Below are 24,319 nucleotides of genomic sequence, written 5' to 3'. Positions count from 1 at the left end.
TAACTGGGAAGACCCCACTCCCTGAGACCAGTGGGAAATCAGAGCAAGAGAGACAGCCCAAGCCCGTCCCACAGGAGAGGAGGAGCTGGGCAGGCTTTGGCATCTACCACAGGCTGTGGGAGACAGGGAAGCAGGAATTGCCCTGCAGGGGCTGGGGAAGTGTGCGTGGCGGTGGGGGGGGGGGTGCGAGGGCGAATGTCAGAGCTGGGAAGAGGGAGGGACCAGACTTGAGAGGGACTGAGAAACATGACTGCTCTTGTTATGGGCTCTGGGGTGTCTCAGGGTCACCATCCTCAGGGCTCTCGTGCCCTGAGTGGCTGCGGCCCAAGAGAGACCACTTCCGGTTCCCCGATTCCGGACTCTGGGCCCTTCTGTCTATGGATCCCTGTTCTGATTCCAGATTCCCTGGGCCTCTGGATTTGAGAGACTGATACTAGCAGATGGAACTCTCTTTTGTTTGCTTAGCTGCCCCAGGGTCTGAAAGTCACACTCTCACTTTTCTTGTTTTACTTGCTCAGCCATGCCTGCTTCCCAGGGGGAAGGTCGAACTCAACAACTGGCCCCTCTCACTCCCCTGCTCTGTATTTGACACCAAATGACTCCCTCCTTACCCGCTTCCCTGCCCTCACCCCCTGTTCTGCATGTGGGGCAGCAGCTGGCTCTGCAGCAGGGTGGAGGACTTCACATTCACGTCCAGGATCTGAAATCAGAGCAAATGAAGGGTGGGGGAGGGGAGACAGTCAGTCCAGTGCGCGTTTTCACCGTGTTAGCAGATATATCACATTAGATAGTGGGTGTGATGGCCTCTGACATGAGAAGTGGAGAGAATCCTGGCTTTCTTTGACATGCGTGGCGGGGAGGCACCCGGAAGATGCAGGAATATGGGGATCACGTTGAGGACTCTGCAGACAGAAGACCCCAGAGTCTGCAGGATGTCTCCCCATGTCTCCAAGGGCACCAGTCAGAAAAGAATGTTTCATCTGGGGCGGAGGAGACATCAATCAGTGTGGGGAAGGCAGGCGTTATGGGCTGAATTATATACTCCCCAAATTTATACGTTGAAGTCCTAACCCCCAGTACCTCAGAATGTGACCTTATTTGGAAATAGGGTCATTGCAGATGTAGTTCAGATGGAGTCATCCTGGAGTAGGATGGGCCCTAATCCAATATGAATGCTATCCTTATAAAAAGGGGAAACTTGGAGACACACACATGCAACACACACACACACACACACACACACACACACACACACGGAGAACGGCATGTGAAGATGGAGGCAGAGATTGGGGTGACGCTTCTATAAGATGGGAACGCCAGGGGCTTCCCTGGTGGCGCAGTGGTTGAGAATCTGCCTGCCAATGCAGGGGACACGGGTTCGAGCCCTGGTCTGGGAAGATCCCACATGCCGCGGAGCAACTGGGCCCGTGAGCCACAACTACTGAGCCTGAGCGTCTGGAGCCTCTGCTCCGCAACAAGAGAGGCCGCGATAGTGAGAGGCCCGCGCACCGCGATGAAGAGTGGCCCCCACTCTCCTCAACTGGAGAAAGCCCTCACACAGAAACGAAGACCCAACACAGCCAAAAATAAACATAATAAATAAATAATAAATAAAAAAATTAAAAAAAAAAAAAAAAAAAAAAGATGGGAACGCCAGAGATTGCCAGCAAACCACCAGAAGCTAGGGGAGAGGCAAGGAACAGAATCCCCCTCATAGCCCTCAGAAGGAATTGACCCTGCTGATGCCTTGATCTTGGACTTCTGACCTCCAGAACTGTGAGACAATAAATTTCTGTTGTTCAAGCCACCTGGTTTGTGGATTTGTTACTGCAGTAACACAGCTGGATTTCAGGGTTAGAGCCTTGGGCATTAAGCATCCCTGACAAGGAAGGGAGTCATTCCCTTCTCTGTGCCCCACATTTATTGTGATTATTTGGTTCTATATTGGGCACTACCTGCAGACTTGTAGCTCCTGGATGGGGGGGACCACAACTGCAATGTAGATACTCTTACCTCCAACTCACAGATGGGGGACTGAGGCTCAGAGTGCAGGCATCTGGCCTTGCTCTCTGCGGGTGAGTCTGTGAGTGGAGGGTGGACACATGGGAGCTGAAGACCAGCTCTGGGCATGGAAGCCGAGGTGGAGAGTCGCACAGAAGGTGAGGATGACGTCCAACCCGCCCCACCCGGCTTCCCCAGACCTCCCCTTGTCCCAGACCTGCTCACTGCTCCCCACGGTACTTTCCGTCAGAGGATTGATCCCTGGCACGCACACCAGGAAGTCAACACCCCTGCAGTGTTCCAGGACCTGTGGGGAGAAGGGGATATTAGAGGACAAGGGTCGGGGAGTGAAAGGAGGTTTCTGCTGCAGTGGGAGGTGATTCCTGTTTGCTCTCCCCGGGGCTGTGCCAGGTCAGACCCAGGAGAGGACCACACCAAACAAGGATGGAGAGCCATCTCTTTCAGGAAGCAGGCACTGAGCTTCAGGACAAGAAGGGGTGGAGTTACACCCCAGGTACCCTTTCATGTCCTCCTCCTAGTCCCAGACACTCCTCATTGGCACTGCTTCCTGAAGTTTCACTGTCAGCTCTCCTTTTCCGCAAGAACACTAGCTCTGACCGTACAATCAGGATTCCCTTCTCTACAATGTTCCGAACCCCTTCATATCGCTTCTCAGGGATCTTCCAGGAGGGCCTGGCCAACCTCTCACACTGCAGCTGGTGGTTATAACCAGACTCTTCTCCTCCACCAGCGTGCTGCCTACCCCACATCTACCCAGATCCTGTCCATGTGCACTCCTCCCCACCCCCACCCCCCCAGCATCTCCTCTTCCTGCCCACATCTGTTGGAGACTGTGGGCCTCCTGGACAGGGGCTGAATGACACATAGTTGACTTGATTCGTGTCATGGTGCCTCTTCCCTAGTACTGGTTATAAGCAGCAGTATCCCCGTGGCCCCGTCTGTACCTCCTTGAATGCCTCTCACCGTGGCTACCAGCCGCTCCCGGTCCTTGCCCTTCCCCACATGGCACATCGACGTGCCATCTCCCTGGTTGGGCTAGAACTGGGGTGGTCCGGGCATCACCCCAGAAAGCTCAGCCTAGAGCCTGCTTTTCTAGCCCTTCTAATGGTTTTCTGAACACAGACTTTCCCATAAGAAATCTTTTCTGTTTAAACTAACTGGAGTGGTTTCTGCTGCCTAGAATCAAATCCTGACATATGCACACATAGATTCAAAAATTATTTATTCATTGAGACCCCTAGGATAATAAATACTTACTTCACAGTCTTGCTGTGAAGGTGAAGACCAAGCAAGTTAAGGTGTGAAAGGGCTTTGTAAACTGTAAAGTGCCTAAAATATAAGCAGTTCTGTAGCTTCTTATAAGGGGTGATGTGTGTTTCATCATTCTATCCCTTCCCTTGAGAGACCTCTGGCCTCCAGCCTCTGGAGGCACCTCACCCCTGCTTGCAATGTCCTGCCTGGGCTGCTTTTCATCCCCCAGCCTCTTCCAGACTTATCTTTGTTTTCAGTGCATTAAAGGAATCCTTTCTGACCCCCCAAAGCTGACTTATTGTCTCCTCCATGTGACCTAGTGGCCCCGGTGCTTATTCCCCTTCTAGCATTTATCTCACTAACTCTAAGTGACTGTGTTGCATTTATCACTTTTAACAGGGTGCCCACCACCTAGTAATTGCTTAATAGATATTTGTTAAAGGAATGAAAAAAATGAATGAATTGAGATTTGGTTGCAGTGAAATAGTGATGTTGTAGGGGCCCCACTAGACCCATGAGTTAAATTCCTTAGTCACACTCTTCCCCTCTGCTGTCCAGTTGTGTCAGTTCAGCTCTGGTCTGGAAACATTTACTTTCAAGTAGCCATTCTTGGTTTTTTAAGTGCTCAGGCTTTGAATGGCATCAGGACTTGTGTACACAGTGAACTTGTGTTTCCCTGATGTTTAGGATTCTGACCCTCTGCTCAAATCTCCACAAATCTATAGCTATGAACTGATTTACATAAAACCAATTCCCTTATTTAAGCACTTAAACTTTAGTAAATCTTAGGCAAATGTCAAAGCAGATAATGCTTTCGAAGCAAATATACACCAATTCATAATCTTTTTTCTCAGAAACTTAGCTCCTATGGTTCTTATTCATTCATTATGGTTCCTTACCTCCCCTTCAGCCAAGGATTCAAAATAGAAGGGTTTCCTTTCCTCCTACTTAACTTTTTGTCAGTGTCACTCCAGGCAGTTTATTCTCAAATCTCTGGGGCTTCGTCTTGTCCAAGGACAGAATCACTTTCTCTCCTTTCCCCAAACCATTTCTCAGTCTTTTTGACAAGGAAGAATCTGCTTGGGGAAGCAAAAGGCTAAGCATTTCTTTTCTTTTTTTTCTCTCTCTCTGCTTCTCTGCTCCCATCACATCTTTATTTTGAAAAAAAGATACAGAATCTAGGAGTATACTAGTTTCTTCATTCTTTCAACAAACATTTAATGGGAACCTACTATGTACTGGGCACACAGAATACAAAGATGACTCTATCATAGTTTTAGTTTTGGTACTCAAAGCTCTCATATTCTGAACTGGGCCTGCAGACAAAAAATGGTTATTATCCATTGTGTTAGGAGAAAAATATGATTAACACAGTTTTATGGGGGCAAAAGGGAAGGAGGGGTACCTCACCTAACCTTGGGGTTGGAGTGGTTAAATAAAATATCCTGGGGAAGACAATACCTGAGTGGACTCAGGAAAAGGAGCTTCTATTATTGTTATTATTATTTTTAACCTTTATTGGAGTAAAATTGCTTTACAATGGTGTGTTAGTTTAAGCTGTATAACAAAGTGAATCAGCTATAAGTATACATATATCCCCATATCCCCTCCCTCTTTGGGTCTCCCTCCCACCCTCCCTATCCCAACCCTCTAGGTGGTCACAAAGCACCCAGCTGATCTCCCTGTGCTATGCGGCTGTTTCCCACTAGCTATCTATTTTACATTTGGTAGTGTAGATATGTCAATTCTACTCTCTCACTTCGTCCCAGCTTACCCTTCCCCCTCCCCATGTCCTCAAGTCCATTCTCTATGTCTGCGTCTTTATTCCTGTCCCACCCCTAGGTTCATCAGACCTTTTTTTTTTTTTTTAATAAATTTATTTTATTTATTTATTTTTGGCTGCGTTGGGTCTTTGTTGCTGCGCGCGGGCTTTTCTCTAGTTGTGGCGAGCGGGGGCTACTCTTCGTTGCGGTGCGCGGGCTTCTCATTGCCGTGGCTTCTCTTGTTGCGGAGCACGGGCTCTAGGCACGTGGGCTCAGTAGTTATGGCTCGCGGGCTGTAGAGTGCAGGCTCAGTAGTTGTGGTGCACTGGCTTAGTTGCTCTGCAGCATGTGGGATCTTCCCAGACCAGGGCTCGAACCCGTGTCCCCTGCGTTGGCAGGCGGATTTTCAACCACTGCGCCACCAGGGAAGCCCAGAACCATTTTTTTAAGATTCATGCTTTTTTTAAAAAAAGGTAAATGTTCACTGTAAATTTAAAAAAAAAATATTTGGGAAAATTCATGAGAAAATTCAGGGAAAAGTTGTGAAAGGCTTCAAAGTGGATCCAACTATGAAATGGGTTGGGTGTCTTCAATGGAAGACCAGGTTTTGCCTAGCACACTCTTCCAGGTGATGGGATCCTGTGGGGTCACTACACCTTTCATTGCCTTTGAGCTATGTACAACTCCATGAGTTATAGATAACTGAGAGCAATGCAAATGATTCCCATCCATAGATGCAAATAGATGGTATCTGGAGCAGAGTCAGTTGGTTTCCCTCCCCCACTGTGGAAGAAATCAGCTTTGCATCTATTAAGCAAATTTATGTTAGTCTTCCTTATGGTCTCTCTCTATGTGTGGTTCTTTGAATTAACTTTTGAATCATTTATAATATCTTAGTGGTTCCCTTCATGAATTATTGAGTTACATAAAAATTTTGGTACTTGTTCACATTATATTTGTATGACAGTCATGACTTTACCTTTTAAAAAATTATCCTTCAACAGAAGAAAGGAAAAATTTGATGTCAAGTTAAATATTGGTTTTTTTAAAAACAATTCCCCTAGTTACCTCTCTACATATCCATTCTCATATAATATCCATGTATTCAATTTTGCAGAAAGGGATCACAGTTCTCATGTCTTTTCTTTGTTCCTTTCTCCATCCCTCCCTCCCTCTTCCTTCCTTTCTTTCCATCCTTCCTTCCTTTCTTCTCTCTCTCTCTTCCTTCTGTCCCTCTCTCTCTTTCTTTTCTTCTTTCTCTTCCTTCCTTCCTCCCTCCCTTACTTCCTTTCTCCCTCTTTCTCTCTCCTTCTTTCCTTCCTTCTTTCTTTCTTCCTTGCTTTCCTTAGCTGATTCTTCTTTCTTTTTATTTTATTTTATTTTTATTTATTTATTTTTGGCTGCGTTGGGTCCTCGTTGCTGCGTGCAGGCTTTCTCTAGTTGCAGCGAGCAGGGGCTACTCTTTGTTGTGGTGCGTGGGCTTCTCATTGCGGTGGCTTCTCTTGTTGAGGAGCACGGGCTCTAGGCACGCGGGTTTCAGTAGTTGCAGCATGCGTGCTCAGTAGTTGTGGCTCGTGGACTCTAGAGTGCAGGCTCAGTAGTTGTGGTACACGGGCTTAGTTGCTCTGTGGCATGTGGGATCTCCCCGGACCAGGGCTCGAACCCTGGTGTCCCCTGCATTGGCAGGCGGATTCTTAACCACTGCGCTACCAGGGAAGCCCTCCTTAGCTGATTCTTAAACGAAGAATGAAATACAGCGTTTGGGAATACAGGAGGGCACACCAAGCAAGGAAGGTAGCATGAATCAAGGCAAGGAGAGAAAAGCACAGTGGGAGAAACTACAACAAGTTTGGTATTCCTGGAACATCCAGTGTGAAGTGGGGATAGGCTGGAGATAAGGCTAGAGAATTAGTCAAGGGACAAATGGTGGCAGTTATTGAATGCTGAGACAGAGAACCTGGGCTTTATCTAGAGGGCAGAGGGAGACACTGAAATTTAATAAGAAAGGTGAAAGGGTCAGATATTGACATGGTTAGATTTTTGCCTTATAGAGACAACTTCTGTGTGTGTGTGTGTGTGTGTGTATGTGTGTGCATGCGTGCGCGCATGCGTGCACGCACACGTGCATGGGCTTATGCACAATTAAACTTTCCATCTTTTTTTGCAGAGGTGAGAGGTAGGAGGAAAACCAGGCATTTGGCATCCTCAAAGTCAAGTGAAGATAGCATCTATGGAGAAGAGTTGTCAGCTGTATCAGATGCTGCTGATAGCTGAAGTAAAAGGAGGACTGAGTACTGACCACTGGATTTTGCAATGTGGAATTTACTGGTGACCTTGACAAGAAACGTTTCAAAACATGATTGGAGTGGGTTTAATAGAGAAGGGGAAGATAAAAATAAGAGACTGTAGGTATAGATAGCCCTTTCAGGTAGTTTTGTTGTTTAAAAAAAAAAAAAGGCAGAGAAGTAGGGCAATTGCCAGATGGAGGAGATGATTAAGAGGAGAGAAAAATCAACACATCCATAAACTGATGTGGATGATCTCAGTGACCCAGGATAGAAGGTAAGATTATCAATGCAGGAGAGAGAGCAGATCACAGGAGGAATATCCTTGAATAGGCAGGAAAAGATGGGATCTAGAACACAAGGAGTGGGCTTTTAGCTAAGAGCACCTATAATTCATCCGGAGTAAGAGGAGAGAAGATAAATAGGAAGAAGTGTGCTGGGGGCTTGTGGAAGGTCTCTCCCATTGCCTAATTTTCTCACAGAAAAATGAAGTGAGGTCTTCATCTGAGAGTGAAGTGCTGGAGGTTTGAGGAGAAGAGAGAGAATGAAACAGTTGTCAAGAGAGTGAGAGAGTAAGGGAACTAGAGCATGATGATGGGCAGCATTAAGGGCTCGCTTAAGATTGGTTAGTGATAGTGGCACTGGATTATGTATTTTATGATGCAACTTGATAAAATAAGCTTTAACTTATTCTAACTTATTTAACTTTCTGATAAATTCATATTGACTCTGAAGAAGACATTTGAAATTTTTATTCATGGCTTTTATTTAATATATCTTGAAATTTTGGTAGTATTGGAAAACAGTCTAAGGAGACAAGTGTTACTAAACAGTTCAACTTCATTCGTCCAAAGGTGATTTTTTTCCTAGCTAATGACACAATCTAGGGATTGAGTGTTGAGAAGAGCTGAAAAGAATTTTTTTTTTGGCTGCGACAGGTCTTAGAGGCGGCGCCCGGGCTCTTCATTGTGGCACAAGGGCTTCTCTCTAGCTGTGGCGTGAGGGTTTTCTCTCTCTAGTTGTGGCGTGCAGGCTCCAGGGCTCGTGGGCTCTGTAGTTGTGGTGCGGGGGCTCCAGAGCGTGTGGGCTCTGTAGCTTGCGGCACACGGGCTCTCTCATTGAGGCGCGGGAGCTCAGTAGTTGTGGCACAGGGGCTTAATTGCCCTGCGGCATGTGGGATCTTAGATCCCCAACCAGGGATCAAACCCGCATCCCCTGCTTTGGAAGGCGGATTCTTTACTAATGGACCACCAGGGAAGTCCCTGAAAAGACTGTTTATTTTTAAATACTTGGAAACGCTAGTTTCAGCATTTACTATTTTGTATCAATGCTATTTTTGCTTTTCTCCAGTAGAACTCTCCCCCATATGTGTTCCTTGATAAGAACTGAGGTGTGGAAAGGTCCTTAAATGAAAATTGTCCACACACACACTGCCCCTGACAATACATCTGAATTCAGAACATCCCAACACAGGCTAAAACACTTAATTTCTAATATACCAGGCTACACTCTTAACAAAACTAATTATCAAAAAGAGAAAGATAAGAAGCCCTAAGGCATTTAAATATTAAATGAAGCATCCCAGAAACCAATATTTAGAACAGTCTTTGTTGGCAACTGGGAGGTTTTCTCGTTCTGAACCAAGACATCATAGTAGAATAATATAACTTTCTTCCCTTTTTGAGCTTGGCTAATGGTAAGGGGAGGTAGGAAAGGAAATTTTACATAACCTTGAACATAGGTGCTTTCTCAGGCAGATCATTTTTAGAAAGGACCACATCTAGAAGTTGAAGATCTGGAAGTTGATTTCTTTTTTAAAAAACAAATTTATTAAAGTCTATTTTACTATAAAAATTAAGTATACAATTGAATCATTCTCAGTAACTTTGCCAAGTGGTGCAGCAATCTCACTAAGACATTCTTAGAACATTTTCATCACTCCAATAAGATTCTACAAGTCCTTTACAGGTAATTCCATTCTTACCCCCAGCACCAGGCAACCACTGATCTACTTTCTGCCTCTATATATTTTATAAATTTGCCTTTTCTGAAGCTTTCATATAAATGAGAAAACTGATTTCTTAAAAGACATGTATGCCTACTTGGAAAGTCTTTACATATGTATTGTTCTACAGCATTCTCTTGCCAAAAGGATGGGACAGTTTTCTCAGGCGTATGGGGTTTTGGGAAGAATATATATCTGTATAAAATATTCTATATATACTTTTAAAATTTATTTATTTATTTATTTATTTATTTGGCTGGGCTGGGTCTTAGTTGTGGCACATGGGATCTTTAGTTGTGGCATGTGGACTCTTAGTTACAGCATGTGGGATCTAGTTCCCTGACCAGGGATGGAACCTGGGCCGCCTGCATTGGGAGCATGAATTCTTAACCACTGGACCACCAGGGAAGTCCCTACATATACTTTTCTTACCTTGGGGGTGAGTCCCAGGTGCTTTGCTCAATGCCTGGAGAGAATCCGAGTGACAGTAGTAGCTCTCAGTGTTGTGCAGGTCCTCGGGTGTCTGGGCTGCTGTCACTCCTCTCCATGCTTTAGGTCAGGCCATCCCTTTCTCCTCCTCCCAGGACACACCCACGAGATCTCCATGCCCTCTTTCCAGCCTTCACTTTTTTGAGTCATCAGAGCCCCAAACTAGGACGGAGGTTCCTATTGAAAGGCACCAAATCCTGTTCTGTCCATCATGTAGGGCCTCTAGAACACCTTCCCTTAACATCACAGCGAACAGTGACCTCTGTGACTTTCTATAGCACTGTACTCATCTGCTTCCAGGACCCCTGTTTCTTTTCTTGTATTTTATGTTAACCACTATTCATTCAGTTGTCCAAGTCAGAAACTTCAGAGTCAGCCATGATTCTTCCTCTCACTTCTTCCACATCCAACTGTCACCAAATCCTGCCAATACTATATCTGCTCTACTTAAGTCAATCTTCTCCCCATCCCACTGTTGCTATATTTTATTGCGGTGGTCATGTATCTGGCCTGGAGTGTAGCTGTAACTCTTTTCTGCTGTTACTTCCAAACTAACCTGGGGCGATCTTTCCAAGGTGAAAATCTGATCAAGTCCATCTCGTTGCTAAAATTCAACAATGGCTGTCCATTGACTTTTATGATAAAGTTTAAATTCTTAGCTTCTTGTACTAGGATTTTGTTGATTTGTCCCTGACCTCTCTCCCTAGCTTCATTTCCCTTTGCTTTCACAAGCTCCTTTTACTAGAAACATAACAATTTCCCTGTATTTCTATGCTTGTGCCCTCATCATCTGGATTGTTCCTACTCCTTCCTCAAGACTCAGCACAGGCATCGTCTCCTCTGGAGGCAGTCACGTCTGCAGAGAAGCTTTCTTGGATACACCTATTTGGTCTTTCCAACCAAACTCTATGTCTCAGCCCTGTGCCTCCTCCCACCCCCAACGAGGCTGATCGTACCTTAAGGGCAGAGTCAATGTTTTATACTTCTCCAGAGTCAGGTTTGCATTTATTGTTTGGAGTTCTCTTTTTAAAAATGACGTCTCTCTTCTCTGTCGATGCCTTGAGCCTCTTATGACACCATGAGGCTTGTGTGTTGTGACCCAGAGAGTCAAAGCCTGAGATTCAGCTGGAGAAGGTGGGCGTGTGGCCAAGCTGATATTGTTTTCTGTTACAATCAGCCTCTTTCTTCCTAAGGAGTGTTCAACAGCACTTTTTTTTTTTTTTTTTTTGAGTGTTTACTGTGTATCAAACTCAGGTTCATTAGGTGTTTTCATCTTTATAAAAACCCACTGAGGTATTGATAGGTGATACTATCCCCGTTTACACACAGGGAAACTGGGTCATAGAGAAGTTAAATAACTTGCCCAACCACATGTAATCCCTGTTCATCAGCTGTGGGATTTGTCTCCAAGCCCCATGCCCTTAACTTCTAAGATATCTATTTATAAATATCTATGTGTGTGTGTGTTTTATGGGTCCAATAATGAAATGGATCAAATGTTGTGAGCTTAAACTCAAACAGTTTTGCATCCTGACCCAACACATCTTTGGACGTAAGAGGGTGTCTAAATGTGGGCTGAAGATGAGAACCAAGGTAACTATGGAGCCTCTTTCCCTGTCCTGCCTTCATGTGGGCTCAGCCTGAGCTTCCCCTTAAGGGTTTGCTTGCCTACCCTTTTCCTAATTCCTTGATATAGGAATTATACCTGGAATACTTCTGTTCTTTTTCAAATACTGCATGTCTAAGTCTTGTAGCAAGATACAGGATTTCACAGCCAGTTTTAGAGTCAGGCTTAAATATACAGAGACAATCCTATATTAGACAGTTTCTTGCCAAAGTATGCCTAGTATAGTTTGGCTTTCCTGCTATGAGTCCACATATGCTTTTATGTTGTTTTGTTTGTTTGTTTGTTGTTGTTTTGGGCCACGCAGAATGCGGGATCTCAGTTCCCTGACCAGGAATCAAACCCGTGTCCCTCTGCAGTGGAAGTGCGGAGCCCTAACCACTGGACCTCCAGGGAATTCCCCACGGATGCTGTTGAGAGGAAGGTGATTTGCATCCTTGGCACCTTGACAGGTAACTGGCATTATAACCTACTCTTGCAAGTATTTGTTTTCTTTTTGATTATTTTATTCAGAACAAATAATAATATGACTCAGGTCATGAAGGTATAACTGTGTTCCTGCCCCAAGAAAGGACCAGTTTGTCCCATCTTCAGGCAGAGGACTCCTAGGAATATCATATAAAATCATATATAAATATATAATTATATCTATACATATACATGTACCTATATACATAATATATACATATATACACACACATGCATGCACTGTAATTTTTTATTTAGCAGCTCTCATCCCATTTGCTTCATTTAACGTTTTTATTTTTCTTATAATTGCTTTCTTTTCCATGGTTCTTGATGAGGCAATTTTGTTCCTTCTATTTGCTCTCTGCCTCCAAATTTACCTTTAGCTTCACCTCTATGTCTCTGAACATATAATCAGCCAGGAACTCATGTAACTATATAACTTGGTATGTTTATATAAATGTGTTTACATGCTATACACCACTTTGTAACTTTGCTTTTTTCATGTTATAAGGTGTCTTGGAAATCCTTTTGCATCAGCATTTAGTATATTTACCTCATTTAATAGCAATTCTGCCCTTTTTGGCTGAAGGAGCTCGTGAGAATATACAGAGACTAGCAGCCATGTTTCAATCCTGCAGTAAAGCTGACGTCCAAGTGGGTATTGGTGTTCAAGTTGGACAAAAATCATATTGTAATGGGACCTGGGCTTGGCTGTCAGTGAAGCTGTTCTTCAGAATTCTTAGCGATTAGAAAGTGAGCAAACAAGAGGGCACAGAAACCTGTCACACTGACACAGTGGCAGTAGGGTCTTAGGGAGGCCATTCTCAGTCTTTCTACCTTCAAGGAATGCTTGAAATAATTTTCAAGGAAAGGTCTCAAGGAATTCTGGCATAAACACTGTTATATTTGAAGCAATGGTTCGTTACTATGATAGTAAATTACAGATATAATAATCCAATATTAATACTCAGTGTTCTTTTGAGTAGAGAATCATACTTTCTGTGGATCTGTTTACTATGGCCAATTTATTAGTCTACTCTTTTTGTGTGGTCTCCCCTCCCCACAAAGGATATTCACTCTATTGCACGTAAGTAGTGCACGCGAGGAGACTTCAGTTTTCCCTTGATTAAAAAAAAAATCCTACTTGATTTAAAAAAAAACTTAACTAAATAGGTCTAAAAGTTTTATCACACAATCATACTGTAAGAAATACTAATGAGGTGTGGTACATGGTATTTAATATATGCAAGAGTAATTGTTTCTCCTATTTAAAGCCAAAAAGTTTTGTTTTGTTTTTTTTTTTGGCCAATATATCTTGAATAGAATCAGGTAGCTAAAGATTAAGTAACCTTACTTAAAATTAATCTCTTTCTTTCCTTTTCATAAATTTTAAAAACTTTTAAGGCAAACATAATACATTTCTGTTAAATAACTGGCTTAACCAAAGTGGGGATTCAGTTTTTGAAAGGTCAGCTTGATAGATTTAACTTAAACAAGGGTTGTAAATTTATTCTAATTAATGTTATTTACAATACAAAAACATTTGACAGTTTTGAATAGTAAAGCAATTAATCACAAGCCAAAGCAATATGAATAAAAATAGCCTAAGACACTATTTTATTAAGACTGAGAAAGAAATTTCTCACTAAGTGGCATGATCAGGCTAAAATAAAGGTCTAGCAATTACAAAGTTGTTATGCACATATATAAGTTTCTTGATCTCTTCTGTAGACCTATATACGCATATAAAATGTTATTTTTGAAACTAAAAAGACATAATAAAATCTGTGTTTTTCATTTAAAACCTGTGCTGGAAAATTTATGCTGGGACAGCAGACACCATGTCTACAACCTCTGGTCACCAAGGAGTTTGTCCAGGTTGGAAGAGGACAAAACGAAGAAACTACTGAAACCAGAGGGCAATCGTGTGAAGGAGTTATCTCATTTTGTGAATCAATGTCATCAGCTTCCTCAAAAACCTTTACTAAAATGATTGTGAGAGTGACTAATTTAGGGGCAGTTTCCTTGCTTTTGAATATTGCAGCATGGAAGAACACATTGGGGTTGATGTAGGACCCACAGCTCACTACTAAACAAATACAGATATCTATGCATGATCCAGACACACAGGAGGTTATTCCTAAGCCTGGTGGACTGGATAAAAGCTGCTCTAACACTTGTTTACTCTGAAGAAGGGGGATTATTCCCTTCCTATAAATGCCTAGTGGAACTCCCCCTATGAAGGGGCTGATATACTTTGTATGCAAACCACGGTGGATTAGTTTTATGGTGACCATGATATTTATCTCAATTGACAAGATACTGTACCAATTCGGACCACTGAGTCACATTTCTTCAGATCAAGGAACGCACTCAATCCTCAGAGTAATTTTTAAAAAATTATTAATTAATTAATAAATTTTTGGCTGCGTTAGGTCTTCGTTGCTGCATGCGGGCTTTCTCTAGCTGCGGTGAGTGGGGGCTACTCTTCCTTGCAGTGCGCGGCCTTCTCATTGCGTTGGCTTCTCTTGTTGCGGAGCACGGGCTCTAGGTGTGCAGGCTCAGTAGTTGTGGCGCACGGGCTTAGTTGCTCCGTGGCATGTGGGATCTTCTCGGACCAGGGCTCCAACCCGTGTCCCCTGCATTGGCAGGTGGATTCTTAACCACTGCACCACCAGGGAAGTCCCAGGGTAGTGGTTTGATAGAGAATTGGAACAGACAATTGAACATTGGTTGCCTAGAGTGAGAGGGAGATAAAGGCTTGGAAGGCTGGTTTGTCGCCATCGTGAGTGTGTGCTCCGACTAAACATGGGGTGGATTAGGAGGGTCCCCACTAGACAGATTCCTCCACTGTTCTGGAGGATCTGGGGAGGCATGATGGTATGACTGTACAATGTTTCCCACGGCGGGGAGGATGCTGGTGTGATCATACGATTTTCCCCCATATCACCTCAACTTTTTTCTCTTTTCTACACATCAGCTTTCTTTTTTTCTACCCCATGCAGTGATCCCAGTAAGCTAACTTTCATACTTGCCTACTCTCTTCCTCACTCCCAAGTCCAAGCAGCAGCAGAAACACTTTAAGATCTCCTTTTACAGCATGATTTTTCCAAAGATTCTATTTCCTTTTAAATCTTGTTAATTGAAGCCAAAGTATTTTTCCCAAGCACTTTCATTGGCTTGTTCAACTGGCTCATGTGATAAAAAGGATCTGTTAAGTAGGCGTGTTTTTGGAGCCATTCTTATCTTTAAAGCACTCAGCAGAATCTGGCCCACGACTTCTTGGAACATACTCCAGAAATTCACCTTTGAGCTCAGATACCCTGTTAGAAGTCTTCCTCTGCTGACCCCGGAAGTTTCACTATGTAGCAGAGATTTTTACGTTTTCTTTGTCCAGGTTTCCCCACAGCTTTAAAAACAAACTTGAGTGACCTTGTCTTTGTTAATAAAGTTAACCATTTTTGTACCACCATCCAGAACTGTTTTTCATTTAATCTCCTAGACTTTTTGACACCATCACCTCCCTGTGAAGAAAGCAGTGTGTTGTGATGACGTCAGGACTGTCTTATTTTACACAAGGGGCAAAGCCTTTCACAGAACCAACCGTTTATAGGGCACCATCAGTACAAATGCCAATATCCTCCAAGATAACCTTTCGTTTCTAGACACTAAACAAAACATGAAATATATCTTGGCCTTTGCTTGTTTCAGGTAACACTTTGCAGTAGAAATTTTTTCTTGAATTTTACCATTATTTACACGTCAATAAATGTTGCAGCATGACATACATTAGTGAAATCTGTCGACTTACCAACCTGGATATAGAAGAGGTTGTTTTCAGTTTATTACATAAAAACCTTTTTAACATCATGTGACAAGTCATAAATACATCAACACATCCTGCTACGGAAATTTTTCAGTGTCTTGTATTGCATCTGTCCAAGTATTTTACTCACTATAATTTTACATCCTGGAATTAGGAGATTTTCATCACCTCTGTAATTTTTCCTTTTTAGGCAGCAAGTTTGCTACTCCATCACTTGCTTCCTGAGCTTTTTCGCTGACCTTTTTTGTAAACAAAAGTTTTTCTCTGTTTGCTTTGAGATTCCAATAGCCATTAGAAATATTCAGCACTTTTCTGGGTCAAATGGCTGTGATTCATCGTTAAGTGGCTTTTCCATTTTGCTGGAGCCATTGCTGCATTTGTAAGTTGTTTGCCTCAAATGAAGTACAGTGCACTAGGACAACTTGGATTACCAGCATGTGTAAAAATGCGTTGAGGGGGGACTTCCCTGGTGATCCAGCAGTTAAGACTCTGCGCTCCCAATGCAGGGGGCCCAGGTTTGATTCCTGATCGGGGAACTAAAATCCCCCATACAGCAACTAAGCCCTCACACTTCAACCACTGAGCCCGTGTCCTCTAGAGCCTGTGTGCCGCAACCAGAGAAGCCCGAGTGCTGCAACGAAGACCCGGTGCAGCCAAAAAAAAAAAAATCAATTGAGGGGTAGTTTTCATTGTAAAGAGGATTTTTTTATAGACCACTTTTTACGATGGTGCAGTGGAATGACTCAGAAGATTATAATTCTTCATCAGTAATCTTATCAGAATTGTCCATAGGACGCGGCCTAGAATTCTCCTCTTCCGTCTCACACCTTATCTTCAAAAATTGCCCCATTGGACTTGTTTGTGAAATACAAATGCTAGTAAAATATAAAACAGAAGGGCCTAATAACTTAATGAGAGAATTGCAAGAAACAGAAAAATTCGCAGTACAATTCACTTCTAGCCTACGTAATCCAAGTTTGTAACATTTACAGTAGCAAAGCTCTTGGGGGGCATCTGTGTGGTATGAAAATTTCCTTCTGATTTTTTGTCAACCCTGTAGAGCTCCTTCACTCCTGCCAGGTGGTCAGTGGTGTGTCAGGGAAGGTTGGAGTGGTAAATCCAGAGGGACATGGTGACATCATCAGCTACCCCCTCCCTTCCGTGCAATATACAGTGCTTACCCATTATCAGTGTCCTTCCCTATCTCAAATCAAAAACTGAGGATGGGCTCAACCAAATGACCACAGTTCTACCCTCACTGCCACAGGGGGCTTCGAAAGTATTTTAATTAAATTGCTAACGGAGCTGCTCTGTCATTGGCCATCACTGGCAAATTTCAGCATCACCCAATTTGCAAAGTTCAAAACTTGTTTATTATTATGTTTCAATCTTTTTTAAAACATTTATTTTATTTATTTATTTTTGGCTGTGTTGGGTCTTCGTTGCTGCGTGCGGGCTTTCTCTAGTTGCGGCGAGCGGGGGCTACTCTTCGTTGTGGTGCACGGGCTTCTCATTGCGGTGGCTTCTCTTGTTGCGGAGCACGGGCTCTAGGCGCACTGGCTCAGTAGTTGTGGCTTGTGGGCTCTAGAGTGCAGGCTCAGTAGCTGTGGCACACCATCTTAGTTGCTCCACAACATGTGGGATCTTCCTGGACCGGGGCTCGAACCCGTGTCCCCTGCATTGGCAGGCAGATTCTAAACCACTGTGCCACCAGGGAAGTCCTATTTTTCAATCTTAATCTCTCTTGGAAACTTGATTGAGAAACTCAGACTGAGAGGTTTATATTATAAGTATGCCCAATTTTGCCAGCTTAATAAACAATGACACCCTATTTTGAAATGTCTCCAAAGACCCAGATAATTATGAATTTCAGTTACCTGGGGAGGTCCCTTCCCTACTGTGTCCGGGAAGAACTAGGCATGTTTCTCAGGTCTCATGACCAGTCTGGGCTGCTTACTGGCGTAGCTAAGAGCTCGCATTAAGTGCAAGGATCCAGCAGGCTCTGCTGGGATGTTGCTTCCCTGGAATGGGCCCCAGTTGGGCTGCTATTTCTGCTGCCACTAACACCCCTGCTACCTCTTTGTTTAAATTCTTTGTTCTGCCTTGAAGTTGCAACTGTCTCCGCTACTCCCCACCGCCCTCTTCACCTCAGACACTTTAATCAATCCTCTCAGAAACTTCCAAGTGACAAAATAAAATTTAAAATATCTGTTCCCCAGAAGGCATAAAGGAACAGACTGATAAATTTGTATAAAAATTTTAAACTTCTGTTTGGCAGAAGACAAGACAGACTGTGAAAATGTAATTGCAGAACATATGATAAAATGGCTAATTGCCTTATTTTGCAAAATAACGCTCATGCAAATGAATGAGAGAAAGTAAAACAACTCAAAAGAAAATACGCAAGTTATAAGAATGGACAGTTCACAGGAAAAGTATAAATAGTCTATAAAATTATGAAAACATTCTCATCTCCCTCATATTTTAAAAACATGGAGATCAAAACATCAACAAGATACAATCTTTCAACTTTTAGATTGGTAAAAAAGAAAAGCTTCATAATATCCAGAGCTGGCAAAAGTATGGGGAAATAGGTACTTTCAGATGTTTCTGATGGGATTTTATTTTATTTTTTTAAAAGATTTTCTTGATGTGGACCATTTTTAAAGTCTTTATTGAATTTGTTACAATATTGCTTCTGTTTTATGTTTTGGTCTTTTGGCCACAAGGCATGTGGGATCGTAGCTCCCCAACCGGGGATCGAACTGGCATCCCCTGCATTGGAAGGCGACGTCTTAACCACTGGACCGCCAGGGAAGTCCCTGATGGGATTTTATTTTGTTGCAACCTTTGGGAAAGTAATTTAGCCTATCTATCAAATATTTAAGTGTGTGTATATTCTGACTGTATTGATTGAGAAATTTCAGTACTTGGGGTTTACATCGTGAATATGCTTGCTAAAATTTCCCCTAAATTTATGTGCAAGAATGTTTGCAAGACATCGTTTAATAACAATTTAAAAAGCAAATTTGTTTAATAGCAAACAACTTAAAAAGCAAACTAATATCTATTGGTAGGACATTTAAGTTGGAGTATATCAATATAATACAGCTGTTAATAAAGGAGATAGATCTGTAAGAGCTTAAAGGGAAAGGTGCTCAAAGTATATTCTGAAGCAATGAGAACAAGGTAGAGAACAATGTGATAGAAATAAAAATTACCTGTCCGTACAAACATGTCCTAGTAAATGCATTCAGCATTTTTCTAAAAAAATGTGCAACACACACACATACACATTAGCAGCAAATTCCATGGAGAGAAAAACTATGGAGGAAGAAAGATTTTATTTTTCATTGCAAACCTTCCTGTTCTCTTTGAGGTTTTCCTTTTTTTTTTGAGGGAACTTTGGACTTAGAGGATTGAATTCAATACAGTCTTTGGTTCATGGAACTCATTGGTTGGGGTAGGACCCATAACCCCACCCCACTTTCATTTGCCTCTTTCCCCTTACAGAAAAACATCCAGTTCAATGTATATGTGTTCAGTTGTATGTGTTCTTTTAAGATGTGTATTGTCTGTTGGGTATGGTGTATTAATCTATATAAGTGATATACACTCTAGATCTCATTATTTTCTTCCTGTTTTCTCTCAGCATGATGCATGTTGCTCTGGTACGTGTTAATTGTTGCTTCTGACTGCTACACGGTACTCCTTATTTTCCAGTTTACTTCTTGGATAGGCTCTGGATAACGTCCAGATCCTTACCACCACAAACGGTGGAATAAACCTTCTTGGAGATGTCCTCATGTGAATTTGAGTGGGAATTTTTTGGAGAAATATATCCAGAAGTGGGGCTTGCTGGTCACGAAATACAATGATGTATAACTGAGAACTGTCTGATTGCTCTCCAGGGTGGCTGCACCAGTCCACACGCCCACCAACAGCATAAGAGGTCCCGCTATCCCCACATCCCTGCCAACACTTGGTATTCTCAGCTTTATTATTTTTGCCAGCTTAATAAAGTAATCTTATTATTTTGAAACTTTGTGTTACTCTGATAGCTAATGAGTTTGAGCTTCTCTTCACATGCTTGCCAGCCTTTTTGATTTCCCCTTCTACAAATTGTCTTTTCATTTCCTTTGCCCATTTATCTTTTGGGGTTCCTGTTTTTTAATCTTTTAAGAGTTCCTTGTATATGTTAGATACTAGTTTTTTTAAAAAAAATAAGTTTTAGGCATCACAAATAACACTCAATTTGTCATCTGTTTGTTAACTTTGATCATGTTGTGCTTCATTGAACAAATTTTCCTAATTTTATGCAATTAACTTAATTAGTTTGGCCTTATGATTTCTTCTTGTGCTGTTCTTTAGAAGTCCTTCCCTGCCTGGTATTTCAGAAAGACATTAATCCACAATATTTACCATTAATTTGTAGTCTTTTGCCTTGAGGTCTTTAATCTTTCTGGAGCCTCTTTGTATACTTTAGAAGGTAGGGATTCAGTTTTATTTTTCTCCCTCTAGCGGACCAGTTTTCCCAGCACCCTCTTCTAAACAGTGTGTCCTTTGTCATTAAATTGTGATGCAACATTTACTGTATATCAAATTCTCTTCTATGGGTATGAATTTTTTCTCAGTTCTTTACTCTGTTCCATTATCCATTCTTTTGTTCTTATGCCAATATCATACAGTATTTAATTTTTTTTTTTTTACCATGAGATATAACACAAAGAAAAATAAAGCATAAATCTACCACTTAATGATTTTAAAATGATTATCCAGGTAATTACCACTCAGGTTAGGAAATGGAACACTGCCAATAACCCAGAAACCCCTGTGTGTTTCTTGTCAATTGTAATGCCTTTCCATTAGTCTTAAAGTAAGTACCAATCCCAAAGTAACTACCATGCTGACATTTATGATAATTAATCCCCTACTTAAAAAATACTTTATTCAGCATGTATCTATAAACCCTACACTTAAGTTTTGCCTGTTTATGAATTTATATTAATAGGATAGTACAGTATGCATTCTTTCATGTCTGGCTTATTTCACTCAGCACTGTCTGTGAGAATCATCCATGTTTTTAGCAGTAGTTTATTGTTTTTAGTTTCTATGTAGTTTTCTGTTGTAGATTAAAGAAATGTCTACAATTTTTCACTCCTCCCTGTACCCATGCCTTTTGCAGTGTGATTTTATAAATAAAAAAATAAATTTATTTATTTATTTTGTCTGCATTGGGTCTTCGTTGCTGCGCGCAGGCTTTCTCTAGTTGTGGCGAGCGGAGGTTACTCTTCGTTGTGGTGCGCAGGCTTCTCATAGCAGTGGCTTCTCTTGTTGAGGAGCACGGGCTCTAGGCATGTGGGCTTAAGTAGTTGTGGCACGTGGGCTCAAGTAGTTGTGGCACGTGGGCTCAAGTAGTTGTGGCACGTGGGCTCAGTAGTTGTGGCTCGCAGGCTTTAGAGCGCAGGCTCAGTAGTTGTGGCACACGGGCTTAGTTGCTCCGCGGCATGTGGGATCTTCCCGGACCAGGGCTTGGGAAGATCCCACATCTGCCTGCCAATGCAGGCAACCTGTGTCGCCTGCATTGGCAGGCAGATTCTTAACCATTGCGCCACCAGGGAAGTCCTGCAATGTGATTTTAAAGCTCCTTTCATGGAAACATGGAGTCTATTTTCCTTTCCATTGAATCTAGGCTGGCATTGTGACTTGTTCTGGCCAATAGAATGAGGTGAAAGTGTTACTAAGTCCAAGCTCCTACGGCTCGCTGCACCACAGTCCGATCAATCGAGAGACGAGGTGTTGGGGCAAGGAATAGTGACTTTATTCAGAAATCCAGCAGACTGAGAAGATGGTGGACTAGTGTCCCAAAGGACCATCTTGCCCACGTTTGGATACTAGTTTCTTTTATAGAAGAAAGAGGGGGAAGTGAGGAGGTAAAGTAAAAAAGGTGGTAGGTTGTTGAAAACATTTCCTGGTTCCAGCCAGACTGTGGAGGGGATGTGTTAATTTCTTCTTTCCTGCAGCCATTCACAGGTGAGCCTGGTTGGATGTTTCCTGTGAGCTTAAACAAAGGTATTTTAGCTTAACACTCAGGCATGGGAGGCAGGGTTCTTGGAGATGGGCCATTATGTATACTTTAAGCTATCGGCACCATCCCTTTAGTAATTACCTTGTAACAAAAGCTATAGAATACAAAGATTAAAGTAAAAGAAACAGATCCAATATGAAGTCAGATTTGTTCTTCCCTATTACAAAAATGACCATGTGCCAGTTCTGAGCTTTGGCCTCCAGAGCTCTTGTGTGTTTCTAATCTATGTATTGGGACCTCTGCCTCTGCCACGTGAACAAGCCTGGGCTAGCCAGCTGGAGCATTGTATACGGGGACCAGAGCTGAGACAGCCTGGTTGTCTGAGCTGAGGCCACGGAGACGTGACCGAGAATCTATTGACTTACTATGGTCCCTGGAGAGCTTAGAAGACACTTCTTATACAAATGCAGTGAGGAATATGCTAGTGACAGTTGGGTGCTTCTACCAAGGACCCTGAAAGGATTCCACTAAACCTATGTCACCCTTCCCACTCCTTTACTCCTGCTTCCTAGGACTACATATCAAATAAACTATCTGTACCAAGGTCTTTATCTCAGGGTCTGCTTTCAAGGGAACCAAATTAAGATAACTTGTATCAGGAGTGACCCTAGCAAATAGAGCTTCAGGATGGGATTCTAGAATACTCACTGATATCCAGGACCTCCTTGATGGTGGTGAGTGACATGGTGAGTGAAGTGGATGCCCAAAGTTGACCTTGAGGCAAGGGTTTGTGTAAAAATGATTTGTTAGGAAGTGCTCCCATGGGGGAAAAACACTAGGGGAGATAGAAAGTGGGATCAGCACAAGATGGGGGCCAAACAAGAGTGCCATATCAAGCCACATGCCACAGAAGACAACTTTGGTGGCTCATCCCTGCAGGGAGCTTGACATTAGCACTTGGAGGGCAGCTTCAGATGAAGGGTGGAGGTTATCATTATACTTGCCCACTGGGAAATCAAGACGCTTCTCTCTCCTTCTCTGCAGGACTCAAATGGAGCATAGTCCCATCGAACATCCAACTGCCACTGTGTCCAAGGATGCCTCTTTGCAGGATGCCAAGAGAATTTGAGACTCTTCTCAAAATCTTCTGACTCGTCTGCCTGTGATTTCCAGCCTGAATTAAGTGATGCTTGTTGGTGATGCTTGAGTGCTTTTCAGAATGCTTGAAGATTTAGGAAGCTTCAAGAACAGTTTTATCCTACAAATAAAGTGTGAACTAGGAGTTCAGAAAAAAAATGTGTGGACTGAATTAAGATTATGATAATGCTCATGTGTTTCTAGTTATAGTAGAATCAGTGTCTTCCTGGTGGGATGAGTGATGCTAGTAAATGTTATTTATCTGGTGATCAAAGGTGCTTAGAGAAGGAACTGAGGATGTTTAACAGAGAACCGAGCAGACCAAAATGGGATGGGTAGGAATGATAGAGCTGTGTTATCGTTTGAAGGGCTGTCATGGGGAAAAGAGAATTGACTTGATCAATGGTGCTCCTTGGATAGCTATAAGACCAGTGGGGAAGAGCTATGGGGAGACATTTTTCAGCTCAATTTAAGAAGGTATTTTCAAATGCCCAGAGCTGTCCATAGATAAAAGATTCTGCCCTAAGAAATAGTGAATTCCTTAACACTAGAGTTATTCAGACAGAGGATGGAAGATCATTTTGCAGGGGTGTTGTGGAGGGAATTCAAACATCAAATAGGGATTAAAGTTAGATGATATTCCCAACCCTGAAATATGATGATTCTTGTCCTTGATAAAAATAAAGGTGAACTTGCTGGAAAACCAAGAGAACTCTCAACAGCCAGGGTCAGAACAAAAGCCAGTTGAATAAAAGCTTAGTGATGGGATGAAACTAATCACTGCTTCTAAACCGAGTCATATTAGAAGAAAATGAGCTCCTATACTTGTAATGAGCCTTATTTATGACAGTTTTGCTGAAATCAAATAGTTTATGCTTCAGTTGAATTTAAATGCAGTGACAATTTACTTAATGAGACTTCTGGAACAAATTGTTCTTAGAATCAAATTGGCCAAAGTAGAAAGGAAATTATTTACAATACTGAGATGTTTTCTTTAAAGCTTAACAGGATACAGTATAGTGTACCAAAACTCCCACATCTGTGTGCAGTTGTGTAGGCCAGAGATATCTCTAGGTATTTTCCATGTCTCTGAGTACAAATGAAGATTAACAGAGATTTAGAAAATTTGAGAAGTCAGAAAAAGATATACTACTGTAATCTACAGGGCCACACATGGAGCCTATTTAGAGAGTCAAGCCCTAGCTCTGAGTTTACTCTGCCCATGTGTCCTCAAGAGTCTCTTGGTTAAATATCTCCAGGACAAATGGCTGGGTCATGAGGTAGGTATATATTTAACTTTCTAAGACTGGGAACAATATCACACTCTTGATTATTGTAGTTTTAAAATAAGTTTTGAGATTAAGTAACATTTGCTCTCCAACTTTGTTCTTTTTCAGAGTTGTTTTGGCAATTCTCAGTCA

The 24,319-nt window shown here is 42.4% G+C and overlaps 1 protein-coding gene across 1 annotated transcript in view; it reads right to left on the bottom strand.

Annotated features, from left to right (window-relative positions):
* Positions 1-625: 625 nt before the first annotated feature.
* The window catches only part of LOC132360129 (dehydrogenase/reductase SDR family member 2, mitochondrial-like), a 33,977-nt gene continuing 10,283 nt past the window's right edge, over positions 626-24,319 (bottom strand). The window contains exons 3-5 of the mRNA XM_059915215.1: positions 2,155-2,308; positions 2,014-2,081; positions 626-700 (exon numbers count right to left, since the gene is read on the bottom strand). Of these exons, the coding sequence (XP_059771198.1) occupies positions 626-700; positions 2,014-2,081; positions 2,155-2,308 (297 nt within the window). The remainder of the gene's footprint in view (positions 701-2,013; positions 2,082-2,154; positions 2,309-24,319) is intronic.

This window comes from Balaenoptera ricei, chromosome 2 (genome assembly GCF_028023285.1).
Source record: "Balaenoptera ricei isolate mBalRic1 chromosome 2, mBalRic1.hap2, whole genome shotgun sequence".
NCBI classification, from domain to species: domain Eukaryota; kingdom Metazoa; phylum Chordata; class Mammalia; order Artiodactyla; family Balaenopteridae; genus Balaenoptera; species Balaenoptera ricei.
This window is presented reverse-complemented; position numbering and strand designations above follow the sequence as displayed.